The sequence below is a fragment of the Sminthopsis crassicaudata genome, chromosome 1 (genome assembly GCF_048593235.1).
Source record: "Sminthopsis crassicaudata isolate SCR6 chromosome 1, ASM4859323v1, whole genome shotgun sequence".
Classification (NCBI taxonomy): domain Eukaryota; kingdom Metazoa; phylum Chordata; class Mammalia; order Dasyuromorphia; family Dasyuridae; genus Sminthopsis; species Sminthopsis crassicaudata.
Window position 1 is genome coordinate 101786867 of NC_133617.1, and position 15319 is coordinate 101802185.

Below are 15319 nucleotides of genomic sequence, written 5' to 3' on the forward strand. Positions count from 1 at the left end.
AACTTCATCAATATTGAATTATTTTGTCCCTATTCTTTAATATTTATTTATAAATTTGTTCATGAAGGCCATTCACAGCTCAGTAATTTGGGCATAATATTAAAAGGTAAGTGTGAACCTAATCTACTTGATTTTGGCAGAGAATTGCCTACTTTGTAAAGCTTGAAAAATTTTTAATGCATTTCAGTCATACACTCTTTGTCCCTTTTCCCCAATTGATATTAAATGAAAATTAAAAAAAACAAAAACAAAAAAAGTGGTTCACAGACCTTTAAGTAATTTGCCTTCTGTTTGTTTTATGTTGCATGACCTATTGTAATATGGTCTAAGAATGGCAGGTAAGTGTAATTGATTGCTGTGCATGTGGAATTGCTTTGCTCTTTGGCTGTCAGTATTGCTTTAGCTTGTTTCTATCAAATTTTGAAAAATGATGTAAATTAGTTGTTTTAATTTGGATGTTGCTATTTTAGCTGAACTTAAAAGAAATTGTTAGGAAAGGGTGAAGATAAGTTACTTTAGGCTCTTCATTATATTTTCTACAATTGTATATAAGTTTGAATCTTTTTGAAGAAACTGAAGAAAACAAAAATTTAAAACTTTTCTGGTAGTAATGATAATTACCAGGGAAAATTATTGCCTCTTTATTTTTTAATGAGTTATTTTATTTCCCTGATTCTAAATATAGTTTGCAGTATATGTAGACTATATAGTTGTCTTTTTTGATAAGTTTTGCTTTTTTCCCCTATCAGTCAGGCTCAGTGAAGTGTAACATGATATATAGCTAAGTCATATATTTAAGGAGAATTTTGTGGTCTGGTTGGCCAAATATTATGTTTCATTAATGACACGATTATAGTTTTAAGAAATTTGTACTTTTGTGCTAGCTTACAGCACTTTGTTTAGTATAACTGTCAATAAGATAATCATTCATCAACTTTTTGCCAAATATATGAAGATTATTTCCTTTACCCTTTTCAACAATTGAATATTGCTGTTTTAAGTGCATGTGGAGCATGTGGTTAATGGCATCAGCTTGGGGAATGATGAGCAGATTGCTGACATTAAAGATGACATTTTTAGATGAGGCTTTTACATTTCAGCTGTATTTTAGTCCATATATGTTTGTTTCAACCTTTGTCTTGTATTTATATTTGCTACTCTCTGTTTTCTGGCTTCTTCCTTTCCTTAATTTCAGATACCTTGCATTTGCAGAATCTTGGCTTTAATATGGTCAGGATCTTGTTCAAGACTTGGCACTTACTCTTTGTATATAGTTAATTTTGAACTGTTGTGGCTTTGTAAAGAAGAATGAATTTAATATAGTGTTTAGAAATTTATTTAGTTTTGGTCTACTTCCCTTTAAGAAAAGAAAAATTTATACCAGATTTGTTTTATAAAATTCAAGTAGATGATTTAGTGAGAATAAAAAGGTCCCTGGTAGTATCAGTGAAGGGCTAATTTATAATTTTTTTAAATAAACAAATGCATTAAATTTAAAAATGACACATAATTGCATATGTGATCAAATTTATACTGTTTTAATTTAACTTATTTTCTGGGCAGAGTATCAGTTGGGTACAAAAAAATAGAATTTGGCCTTAACACTCCTCTTCAGTTTAAATATGTGTTTTGCATAGTTTTTAATATAAGAGCAACATCTAGTTTATTTTACTTTGGGAGATACATCTTCATAAAATTGCTTAGTCATCTTAAAGAAGTAGTTATTCTTAGATAGTAGAAGCACTTTCCTATACCTTATTTGTGCTACAATCAGAGCTGTCTTTTATTTTCATGTTAACTTTCTGTCCCTTCTCAATATTTGTTAGTTCTTTTGTGATTTATGTAATGATAAAGAATAGTTGAACATGTATTTTAGAAAATAAACAATTTTTTGCAAAAAAAAGTTGCTAATTTTTGTCTCACAGCAACTTTTAGGTCATACATAATTTTACATCATCCTATTACATATATATTTTATGCCATTTAGAATTTTTCTTTCTCTTCCCCCCCCCCCCCCCCAGGCTGGAGTTAAGTGACTTGCTCAGGGTCACACAGCTAGGAAGTGTTAAGAGTCTGAGATCAGATTTGAACTCTGAATTCAAGGCTGGTGCTCTATCCACTGTGCCACCTAGCTACCTCTCCATTTAGAATTTTTCTAGTCTAATATGCCAGTATATCAGAACTGGCCCTGAATATTTCAAATAATTAGAGTTGGGTGAAGCTTATGTTAATAAGCATAATAATCATAAGTATAATAAATAGGTATAATGAATGAATATAGGAAGAGAGGAAAGATAGCTTGGTTGAGTGGTTACAAATCCAGTTTCAGAATCAAGAATACCCAATTCTGTGTTGTTGCCTTTTTATAACTTTGAAGAAATCACTTAACTTAACCAGAGACTCCCAAAGACTTTACTGGTAGCTACCAACAAAGCCACAAAACAAAAACCATTAATGATAACATACAATACCAATTAAAGACATAGCAAAAACGTTTTCAAAGTATTTTCTAGTCATAATATTCTGCTTAGGATGGCTACAAAGTAACAAATCATTTCTCCGTCTATTTGAGCTAAGAAAATACATAGAATACATGTACAAATACATACATGCATACATACATACTTCCAGTTATTGCTAAGGAAAATAAAATCAGGGAACACATGAGGTTGAGGTGATCATTTTTAATCAAAATGAGAATTTAACTTTAACCATAGCCACTTCTGCCCTATTTATTATTGATTTTTAACAGTATAATATACTATCATTTTTCTTCTTTCTCTTGAATGCTCCCAAATTCCCTTTCTTTTTCTCCATCTCCTTTTTATTTATATCTTTTATTCATTTCACTGCCTTTTAGTATTTATGCTAAATGAATCCCTCTTTTTTATTAAAAAAAAATCTTTCCATCTTGTATCTACCAGTATTTTTCATCTGTTCTTTTAATTATCTTTTGGCCTGTTAGCATCTCTGTTAAAAATAATCCAGAAATATATACTTTTCTATGTATGTCAAAGCAATGCCACATTACACTGTACACAATTTTTTTGGAGGGAATGGTGGTGAAGAATCCATAAATTGACTGTATACTGTAGTAATTTCCCAAATCGAAACTCCCTTTTTTCATTGTATTTTTTATCCTTGTGTTCTTTTGCATTGTGGAAGCATTTTCTTTGAATTTACCATCATTTTAATGATCCTTTACAGTTTTGGAAGCAATGTTCTCCAAAATCTTAAAGCTTTTTATTTTATTGTTAAACAGAAAAGTGAATAATTAAAACACGCCCTTGTCTCTTGAATGTCTTTTAGAATTAAGTTTAGTGAGCAATCAGTGCATGCCTACTGGCTTAACTAAATGCACCACTATGTTACTATCAAATGAATGCTCTTTTGTTAGGTGGACAAATAGTACATTTTTCTTCAAATTCTGTAAAGCAGTGATTTGCCAAGAAAAACAAAAAGTGACAAGTCTTGATTGCATTACATAAAAATGCCAATATTATTTGAGATGTTATAATGTGCCTCATTTTTATATTATTTTATATTTAGCATTTCACTCCTCTTGCATGAATTGCTACCAGTAAAGTAGTGCTTACCTGTCTGCTATTTTTCCTGTTTCTGTCTTCATTTCTACAGCAGTCTTCAGCAGCTTTCAAAATTATAAATGTGACTTTCCTGTGATAGTCTAAAAATTGTTTAGTGTGATGCTAGATTTTTTTTAAAAGATGGAACTACAATCTTCCCATTTATTTTAAAATTTTTCTTGATGTTTGTTAAGTTTTAATTTAAACAATAATAACCACTTGTGATATCTACTTAAGGCTACTTGATAATGTTTTGTTTGTATGTTAGTCTCAATGTCTGAATGTCATATTTTTTTGTCAACAGCTAATCATCCACAGATAAATTTGCATGATTTAATGTAAATGTTTTCTAACTTCAGAAATGGCTTATACACTGAAAACAGATATTTTAAATATCTTGCTATATAAATTCCTATTAAATGGATTTAGCCTATAATATATTACTTAATATTTTTATAACTCAAATTACTTTATGTAAAAAAAGATTACTAGTCAGTATTTTTGCCTGTGAAAATATTATTTTCAGCTGTACTTAGAGTAAGTATGACATTTCAGAAGATAAACAATTAATGTCTTTTGAATTATTATATTTGGGGGGAAATCCCAGTGAAAAAGTAACTATTACTGCTGAGTGACTTAGACTAAAAAGTCATTTAAGACTGCAAAGCCAGTGTATAAATGGTTACTTTAAGATACTCGTTATTTGAATGCAACGATATTATTTTATATAAGTTTTAAGTTTTTCTATCACAAGAATTTAGGAACACAAAACAAAATTGGGGAAGAGATTCAATAAGATAAATATTTGTGTTCTATGTATAGCTTAATGTGTCAGATGGTGAGTGTTTTAATAAATGAATATGTGAATACATACTTAATCATGGAACTATTTAAGGCATTTAATATTAGTTGAATGAATTAGATGCAGATTTATTTTATTGTTGAATTATAGCAAACTTAGGTGTATTTCACATCAAATATGGACACTAATTGTCAAAAATTGAGAATTTTTAAAATAAAATTTAATCTATTATGTGATGAAAACTGAATTCATAATATGAATTATTCATGATATTCTTTTATCATGGCAATTTTTTTAGCCATTTTTGTTTTTGCTTCCATCCCTTTACCAGTTTGCCACTTAGAAAAAAGTGCTGGTGCAAGAAACTTTTAGAAAGTTAAATCTTCTCCCCTTCTCTTCCCAGTTTTAACTGTTGAAATGACAATTCTACAAATACAAACCTTTCTAAATTCTTGAAGAAATTATGTTTGTAACGGAAACCCTTTCAGGACGTAGCACAGGGTTGCTGAATTGTATTGAGATAAATCTGCAACCCAAATAGCACACATTGTAGAGTTAAAATTATCTGAAGAACTTGAGTGATTAGTGTGAGAGTCTGGGAAGTCTTTAAAATGGGATATCATTATAACTATGATAGAAAAAATAGAATGATAATTTTACATTTTCATGGTTTTTCTTTGAGTTCATTTTAGCAAATGGTAATTTAAACCACCAAAAGCATCTATAGATAAAATAAAGTTTTTCTGCAGAAAGCTAGCTACTTAGTGATTTATTGTGATATAATGGCATGACATAAAGCATATGTGTATATGCACACACATTTTTATATATTCCTATAACTTTCTTGTCCTTTCCTGGTATTCAGATGCCCAGCCTACAGAATCTGAAAAGGAAATTTATAATCAGGTGAATGTAGTATTAAAAGATGCAGAAGGCATTCTGGAGGATTTACAATCATACAGAGGAGCTGGCCATGAGATACGAGAGGTAAAGCACATTTTAAAACATATTTTCAAAAATTCACTTTCAAACATTAACAGCATAATTTTAATTTCAGTTTTTATTTTACAAAATTGTGAGAAAATCTTGTTAAAATAGAGAAGTAATTGTCTACAAAATTTTTCCTATATTGCTCATAGTTTAACAAGATTCTATATTATAGGGTATGGAATTTTATATTTTATTGCTCTAAGGAAGAACATTGATCAGATTTCTGTCTAAACTTGTTTTTAAAGAAATATTTTAAAGAATTAAAGTCTGGGTTACACTGTTGTGCTATCAGATATACTTTATTTTCCCCCATTTCTCTTAATTTGGGCAGTGGCTAACAAAAAAAGGATATTTTACGTAAAACATAATATAGATAAGAAAAGAAGAAATGAACAAATTATCTAATTTTGTTCTTTCCTGGTAGATCTCTGTTTAGGGAATATTTATCTTTTTAATTTTAATTTAATTAATTTTTTTAATATTGTGATCTAGAAAATTTTTAAAGTCTCCTCATCAGTCAGTAGTATATTAAAATAGGCTCAGTCATTTAATGACATGAATACTTTAAAAAACTTTTATTTTTGGTAGACTATTGCTTCTGTTAGTTGTATCTAGTTTTGGTGGGGCAAATAGGTGGCGTGGTGGAAGAAAACTGGGCCTTAAGTCAGACTGACTCTCATCCTTAAGAGTTCAAATCTGACCTTAGAGCTTTACTACCTTTACTACCTGACCTTGGGAAATTCATTTAACTTTCATTTCCTCAGCTTCTTATTTTTAAAAGGAATTTGAGAAGGAAATGACAAATCTTTCCACTATCTTTGCCAAGAAAATCAATGGAGTAATGAAGAGTCGTACATGACTAAGATTACTGAACAAGTTTTGGTGCACAGACCACTTGTTTAGGAACTAAAACATTCAAAACTCCAGTTGATCATCATAAATGTTTGCTATTAAACTTTGCTTCTGGTTCTGCTCACTTCACTTTGCATCAGTTTATGTTAAAACTTTCCAGGTTTTTCTGAAAGCATCCTGCTTGTCATTTCTTAAAGTACAGTAGTATTCCATCACAATCCTATAGCACAACCTCTTCAGCCATTCTCCATGTGATGGGCAAACCTCAATTTCCAATTCATTGTTACCACAAAAAGACTTAATATAAATATTTTTGTTCATATAGTTCCCTCTACACCACCTTTTTAAAAAAAATCTCTTTGGGATACAGATCTAGTAATGGTATTACTGGGTCAGAGGGTATACATAGTTTTGTAGTCCTTTGGACATATTTCCAAATTATTTTCCAGAATGATTAGATCAGTTCACAACTCTACCAATTATGCTTTAGAGTCCTAGTTTTCCCACATTCCCTGCAACATTTGTCATTTCTTTTTTGTCATATTAACCAATATGATAGGTGTGCCATGATAGCTCAGAGTTTTTAAATTTGCATTTCTCTAATCAATTATTTAGAATATTTCTTCATGTGTAGATAGCTTTGATTTCTTCTTCTCAAAATTGCCTGTCCATATCCTTTGAACATTTATCAACTTGGAAATAATGTCTCCTTATAAATTTGATTCATACTTCCATTATCAGAGAAAACTGATGTAAAATTTTTCATTTATAATTACTACATATTTTCCTCCACTCCATTTTCTCCCATTTATCCTTCTGTTTCTCTCACCTTTTGCCCTGTTGCTCCTCCATCTTGCTTCAGACTACGCTCTTAAACTGCCTTTCATTCTACCAACTTTCTACTCCTTCCTCTTTCCCTTTGTCTTCTTTATAGTAGAATAAGATAATTTTTCTATGTTTTGTATGTTATTCCTTTTTTGAGCCAGTTCTGATGAGAGTAAGTTTCCAGCATTATCTATTATCTCCTACCCCTCATTTTCCCTCTCTCCTGTAAAAGTTCTTTTCCAACTCTTTTATGTGAGTTAATTTACCCAATTCCATTTCTCCCTTTCCCAGTCTAGCAGTTTTTTCTCATCCCTTATTTATTACTCTTTCAGTTATGAAGGCTGGGTAGCACTTGAGGCAAGGAACCTTTTCTTTCATTTATTCCCCCAAAATAAAAATAAATAAATGAATCCAGGAGGGGAAAGCCCCTCTGGGTTTCTGATCAAAGCAGAAATGACTGCTATTTACATTCAATCTGAATCAGTAGGGACCCAAACAATTTAAACCAATTTAAAGTTGCTTTTAGGGAAATTTGGGAGAGATAGGATAAGTTTCTCTTTATTTTGTGATCTTTGCTATGCCCTCTTTTCAGTTTTGAAAAAGTTTTTTATTTGACATAAAGCTTGATGACATAATTATGAATGCTGAATTTTACTTTATTGGCTTGTGGTTTGGTGTGTTATCTAAGAATAAAAGGAAAAAAAGCTGGGAGTTGATACAAAATATTAAAACTATCAAATATGTATAGGGAAGATTACAGGAGGTATATAAGAAAGCAAGTACTACCAAAAATGATCTTATGCTTTTATAGCAAGTTTTTTCTTTTTAGTTCATTCAGCTTCAATGCTTTGGAATTATCTTCAACTGTACCCTCACTTCCCATATCCAATGAAGTTCCAAGATTTGATTTACTTTCTTAACAACTATCACTTTTTGTCCCCTTCTCTCTGTCCTGATAGAGGTTTTTGTCCCTTCAATTGAGGTATAGAAATAGCCTCTTAATTGGCATCACTAGCTCTTCTCATTTGTCATTCATACAACTACCAAATTGATATTCTTGAAGCAAAGGTTAATTTATATTACTCTCATATTAAATCAACTTTAACAATTCACATATTGCTTCTAATCTAAAATACTGGCTTTTAAGACACTTCACAATGTGACTTCAGTCTATATTTCCAAATTCATTCATATTCTCTGTTCTACATTGTACATTTTAGGCACTCTGGCCTCCTTGCTCCCAAAGACAACAACCTGTTTGCCCAGGAGCCTTAGGATATCCAGCTTCACCCCTCCAAAGCATCACACCCATGATTTTTCATATTGACTTTTAATATATATATACTTGATTAATCTATGCATATGTTATTTTCCCAAGTAAATAATGTTAGGTTTTGACAGCTAGAACAATTTTACTAGCTTCACAGGCAAGTAGCACAATGCATTGCATGTAATGGATGCTGTTAAATGCTTATTGAATTTCCTTATGACCGTATGAATTGAGTAGTCACATACCTCATGCATATTTTCAGTGGGCAAATAGGAGGTAAAGTCTCTGAGTGTCTTTGTCATTAATATTATGAGCTTTTAGTCTTATAGCACCAATTGTCTATTTAACATCTCCAATTAGATGTCCTGTGGGGAACCAAATTCATTATGTCCAAAATAGAACTCATTATATTTCTGCCTTGTATATATATACGCCCTATTCCTAACTTAATTCTGTGAAGATACAACTTTTGAATCACCCAAGTTTGTTATCCTGAAGTTATCTTTAAATTTTCATTCTCCCTTAGCCATCATGCCTAAATAGTTATCATGTCTTAATTAATTATAGCTCCATTATAATCCCCTTGGGTGAAATATAAACTACTAACTTTGGCATTCAAATTCTTGTAGATGGTTTTATTCTACTTTTCCTGACTGAATACATATTACACTTTGTGCTTTCTTTGGTCCATCCAAACTGGTCAGCTTACTGTTTCTTATGTATTACATTTCATATCCTGTCTCCATATCTCAAGACAGGCTGATCCACATACCTAAAATGTCCACTTTCTTCACCTCTGCCCCTAGAATACTTAGATTTTTTTTTTTTTTTCAGAACTTAATTCAAATACTACCTCTTATGGCTTTTCCAAAGAACCAACCTTCCTTCCTTCCTTCCTTCCTCCCTCCCTCCCTCCCTCCCTCCCTTCCTTCCTCCCTCCCTCCCTCCCTTCCTTCCTCTCTCCCTTCCTCCCTCCTTCCCTCCCTTCCTTCCTCCCTCCCTTCCTCCCTCCCTTCCTCCCTTCCTCCCTTCCTCCCTTCCTTCCTTCCTCCCTTCCTCCCTTCTTCCCTTCTTCCTGTCTCCCTCCCTCTCTCTCTTCCTCCCTCCCAAGGCCACACAGCTAGGAAGTGTAAATAAAGTGTTTGAGGCCAAATTTGAACTCAGGTCCTCCTGACTTCAGGGCCGGTGTTTAGAGCACTGTATCACCTGGCTGCCCTATCTCTTTCCTTTTTGCTGCTGGTGTCTACCCCTCCAAAATTACTTTGTGTTCATACATCATTTATATCTTTATAAAGTAAATACAGATTCAGCATTTAGTGAATACCAAATGTGTATAGAGCAGTATGTTAGGTGCCCAGATGTAAAATTTTGTTTTAGAAGGGGTATTATTGGTGAGATATTGACATATGTAGTTTTTTTTTTTTTTTTCCTTTTTTTTGCTGCAGCAACTTGGGTTAAGTGACTTACTCATCATCACACAGCTAGGAAGTGTTAAGATCTGAGGCCATAGTTGAACTCAAGTACTGACTCCAGGGCTGGTGTTCTAGCTACTACACCACCTAGCTGCCCCGACATATATAGCTTTAATGTGATGGTGGTGGTGGTATTCGGTCATGTTTTGCTCTTTTGTCACACTCCATTTGGGGTTTTCTTGGCGAAGATACTGGAGTGGTTTGCCATTTCTTTCTTCTGTTCCTTTTTATAGCTGAGGAAACTGGTTTTATAATGTGAACTATTATGTAATAATTATGTTAGAAAATTACAAAAAACAAGGGCTTTGTGAGATTTGAGGGTAAAGATTGTTATGAACTAGAAGGATCACAACTGGGATGGGTAGCTTCAGAGTTGAGTGTTAAAAGTATGGAATCTATAGGAATTTTATTTTTTGATGCATTTCATATTCAGTGACTGGTCCAAACAAATATTCTAGTCTTTCTCTCCAGGCTGGGCAGAGTGGTTCAGTTTTCCTGGCTTTTACTGTGTGTGGAAGAGGGTAAAATGAAATGATTGAAGAAATTGGGTTGTTCCAGATTAGTGCCACTGCACTAGAAAAGTTTTTGAATAATCAAGCCTTTAAAAAAATACTAAGAATTCTATTCTACCATTAATATTCATTTCAATCAATCACTCAACATTAATTAAATGCCTGTTATGTTCCCAGGAATTAAGTGTTGGGGATATAAAAAGAGGCAAAAGACAGATCTCTGCCCTCACAGATCTTGTAGTCTAAGAGGGGCAATAACAGTCAAACAAAAACATACAAAGTAAGGTATATACAAGATAAGTAGGAAATAGTTAACTGGAAAAGTATTGGAAGGCTATGGTAGAATGTGGGATTATAGTTGGAATTTAAAGGAAGCCAAGGAGGTTAGTACATAGAATTAAGAGAAAGCATTCCCATTACCAGAAAAAAATGCCCAAGAAGTGATATAGCTAAGAGGTTACTGTTACTGGATTGAAGATTACATGGCAGAAGAAGTAAAGATGTAAAAAGGTATAAAAAAGACTAGAAAGACAGGATAAGGCTAGGTGATGAGTTTTGAATGCTAAAGAGAACATTATGGATTTGACACTGGAGGTAATAGGAAGGCATTGGAGTTTATTGAGTAGGGGAGGAATGACACAATTAGACATGTGCTTTAGGATAATCTCTTTTGTGTCTGAATAAAGGATAAATTGGAATGGGGAGAGATTTGAAGTAATCCAGATGCACCAGCAGTCAAAGCTGATAAGGAAGTATTGTAGAATAGTGACAGCAGCAGAGGAGAGAAGGGGGACATGTTGGAGAGATGTTTCAAAGATGAAATTGACAGGCTTTTCCAATAGCTTGGGTGAGAGGTGTGCAGTGAAAGATAGGTTGGAATCCTGGATGACCGTGGGCATGACCTGGGTACTGGCAGAATGGAGGTGCCCTCTACAATATTAGAAAAGATTGGAGGGATGGGAGATTTAGGGAAAAGAGAATGAGTTCTGTTTTGGATTATTGAATTTAAAATAACAACTGGTCATTCAGTTTGAGATTTCTGAGAGGCAGTTGGGGAAAGAGATTGGAGCAGATTAAGTAGATTTGAAAAATGTTCATCTTAGAGATGGTAATTAAATCCAAGGGAATTGATGAAATCACTAAATGAAATAGTAGTAAGGGAGAAGAGAAGAGGGCTCAGGTCAGAATCCTTGGAGAATCTATAATCAGAGAAAAACCTAGAGAGAAGAGAATATCAGAAGAGAGAGTCATCAGCAATGGAAAGCCTGCAGAAAGAGGTCAACAAAAATGCAGGTTAGGTAGAAGACCATTAGATTTGGCAACGAAGAGATTATTGGTAACTTTGGAGAAAGCAGTTTCCTTGTAATTTGCTGAGGCAAATTGGCCCAAGTGCCTATAAACATGTTTAAGTCTCACCAATCCTAAAACCATTCTTCCACCTTTAAGCCTTTCTTGATACTAAGTCATAATACCTTTGTAACCACCACTACAAGAATTACCTTCCCACTTTTATTAAGCCTCCTTCAATTGATTCTTTATACTGCAGCTATGAGATCACAAATTTAGAGTTGAAAGGAACCTTAGAGAGCAATTAGTGAAAAAACTCCAGATATGAATTGACTTGCTCAAGATCACACTTGTTCAAGTGATTCCATTTTATCCTGTCTCCTGCAACAGACTGTCCCCCTGTCATCCCCTCTTTTCACTTATTTTTAATCTCTCTTTCTGTATTGGCTCATTTCCTGTAGCCTAAAAATATGCCCTCTACCTTCCCCCTACCTGTACTTGATCCTTCCATCCCTGCTATTGTATTGCAGAGATTCCTAAAGCACATGTCTAATTGTGTCATTCTTCCCCTACTCAATAAATTCCAGTGCCTTTCTATTACCTCCAGTGTCAAATCCATAATGTTCTTTTTAGCATTTCAAACTCATCACCTAGTCTCATTCTACCTTTCTAGTCTTTTTACACCTTTTTACATCTTTACTTCATCTGCCATGTAATCTTCAATCCAGTAACAGTAACCTCTTAGCTATTTCACTTCTTGGGCATTTTCTCTGTTAATGGGAATGCTTTCTCTTGTTAGGAGTTGAGTGAAGAAGAGAAAGTACTTTGGGTGACCTTTTCAAGGAATTTAGCTACAAAGAGTAGAAGAGAAGGACAATAGCAGGGATGGAAGGATCAAGTACAAGATCGGGAGCATGTTTGTAGGTTATAGGAAATGAGCCAGTACAGAAAGAGAGATTAAAAATAAGTGAAAAGAGGGGATGACAGGGGGACAGTCTGTTGCAGGAGACAAGATGAAATGGGATCACTTTGAACAAGTGTGATTTTGAGCAAGTCAATTCATCTCTGGGGCTTTTTCACTAATTGCTCTCTAAGGTTCCTTTCAACTCTAAATTTGTGTTCTCATAGCTGCAGTACAAAGGATCGATTAAAGGAGGCTTAATAAAAGTGGGAAGGAAATTCTTGTAGTGGTGGTTACAAAGGTATTATGGCTTAGTATCAAGAAAGGCTTAAAGGTGGAAGAATGGTTTTAGGATTGGTGAGACTTAAACATGTTTATAGGCAGTTGGGGGAAAAAAAAACATCAGTGTTAAGGAAGAGATCATAGATCTGCTAATTGATACTTGTAAAACACAGGTTCATCATAAAATAGAAAATCCTCTACTTGATTTTTCAGCTCCCACCTGCTTTTGAAGAATTGAAAAAAATATCCTGCATATTCTTAAAATCAGAGCATTCTTATTTTCTTGCAGCTGTAAAATGAGATGTTTTCATTGTAAGGACAGACTCTTAGCACTATTAGGATTCTTCTTTCAGTTAAAATAAAACCTAATATTATTTCATTGTGTTTCCTAGAGACAGCAAGTTTGCTTTCTCAGTCCTTCAAAAGAAGCATCATCTCTTGTACCTTAGTTGCTCTTTTCATAATTCCAAGCTTTAGGATCACAAAAACAAAATAAAAAGTCCTAATTCTTTATTCCATACCATCTTTCCATTCTTACTTCATATTATTACCCTTTAAAATTTGTTTTTTAGTCAAAGTGACATTAATTGTCCTTTTGTTTCCATGCCATTGCAACGTAGTCAGGTATTCAAACATTCCCCATTGTATGTAATGCACTTCTTTCTTATTTCTATATTGTAATAGTGGCTAACTTTCTTAAAACAAAACTTACATAAATACTTTCCTGATTTCCCCAACCACATGTTGGTGTGTTAGATTAAGTAAATAGAGGGTAGAGCTCATCAATGTTAAAGAAATTGAGGACTTTTGTGGGCCAGTGGCTGGTTGTCAATATAAAGCAGGGGTTCTCAAACTACAGCCCACGGGCTGGCCTGCTGGGTTATGGCAAATGGTCTGAGGGGCGGAGACAGAGTGTGGGTTTTTGTTTTTACTGCTAAAAGTTTAGCTTGATGAGATGTGCGGTTCCCGCAAAACACGAGAAGGGAATTGTAAGAGCCCTTTAAATGGGCGGTAGCACAGTGCAACGGGAGATTGAGTGCCCCAGGAAGTATTCTCTGTGAATATTAGGACTTCCCTGTGGGTGGGATCTTGGCCACATTGAGATAGCTTCGTAATGGGTGACTCTCTCACTGACTGGCTGTGTGTGTGACCTCACAGGCCCTTTATAAGCCCACTGCAGACAGCAGTCACTCTCTTTAACCTGGCTCCCTTAGCCCAGAGAGGTAAGGAGTTTGGTAGTGAACACGTGGGTCTTCTGACCAGGTGTTCACTAGGGAATCAACAAGTCAGGGCATCAAGTCAGGGCATTATGTGAGTAGGTATAATAAAGGCTTTTAAGATTACATGTGACTGTTCTTGAGTGTGCTACTGGTTATTAAACTATAGATTCAAGAGATCGTGGCCAGAGACCTTTGAAGGCCTCAGAGGAGGCGAGCCAGGTAGAGTTGACACTGCCAAGGTCAGTGGTCAAAGGTACTCTGTTGGGCTTAGGGCAGACTACTAATTGTAACTGCCAGGAGGGCATGTTACAACTATAGTCTGGCCCTCCCACAGTCTGAGGGAAAATGAACTGGCCCCCTATTTAAAAAGTTTGAGGACCACTCATATAAAGGTTAAGGGCACCAAGTATGATGATAGAAATGGGAGCTGGGAAGACCTTGGGCGCTAGGTAATAACAGAAATGTTAAAATTGGAAGAAAACTCTGGAATAGGTACATTTGTATAGCTTTTAGGATAAGAGTGAGGGTGAGTGCTGAAATACATAAAAAAAAACAAAGGAAGAAAAGTCATTGAATGGGGAATGATTGAGGAGTGACCTGGGAATACCTAAAAACAAAGAATATGTTTACCCTTTCTTCTGATTCTGAGCTGTGAACGTGTTATCCTTCCACAAGATTCTTTCCTTAGGTATTTGGTATAGGCAGCATTTAGTTCTACCATATGTGATTTCTTGGTGGAAAAAAAACAACAATACTAAGATGATTTCCTTGGGAAGACATGTTAATGTTCAGGAGCTTCCTGTTTTTTAGTTTTGAGAAATTAGTGAAAGAAGCATCCTACTTGTTCTAATTGAATTACTTACTTTGCAAAAATTGGATTTTTTTTAAGAATAAGTTTTCCAAAACTGGGGTATTCAAAGCAGAGGCCAATGTTGTTGGATATTTTCAAGTATAGGTCTAGCATAAAAACATCAACATTTTTCAATAAAAACAAAGTATAAATCAGTTAACAAGAGGAAGACTGTCATCCTGAATTTACTACAGTTGACATTGAATGCAGTATAGTGATTATTCAGTTTAGTACCTGCTATTGAAATGAGTGGGCACAGTCTACCACTGTTACTATTAATTCTATAAACTTAATATGCAAATGACTTAGTGTTGCACTGTTTGAACACACATCGAACATGTAGTGTTGATAAGGTTTAGATTTAGGGAACCAAAATGAAATAAAGGCTTCTGGCGGTCAGGGAGTTAAATGATAAGGTCTAGTGACAGATTCGGGGTTCAGGGAACTAAATAGAGAGGTTTGGTTCCCCTGC

General features: G+C 34.2%; 1 protein-coding gene across 16 annotated transcripts in view; it reads left to right on the forward strand.

Annotated features, from left to right (window-relative positions):
* Nucleotides 1-15319, forward strand: part of CYRIB (CYFIP related Rac1 interactor B) — a 200126-nt gene that overhangs the window by 162631 nt on the left and 22176 nt on the right. For 15 of the 16 annotated variants that reach the window (XM_074265547.1, XM_074265645.1, XM_074265563.1 and 12 more), the window contains one exon: nucleotides 5252-5373. The exons of the other annotated variant lie outside the window; for it this stretch is intronic. In XM_074265547.1, coding sequence (XP_074121648.1) covers nucleotides 5252-5373 — 122 coding nt within the window. The remainder of the gene's footprint in view (nucleotides 1-5251; nucleotides 5374-15319) is intronic. 16 annotated transcript variants of the gene reach the window in all.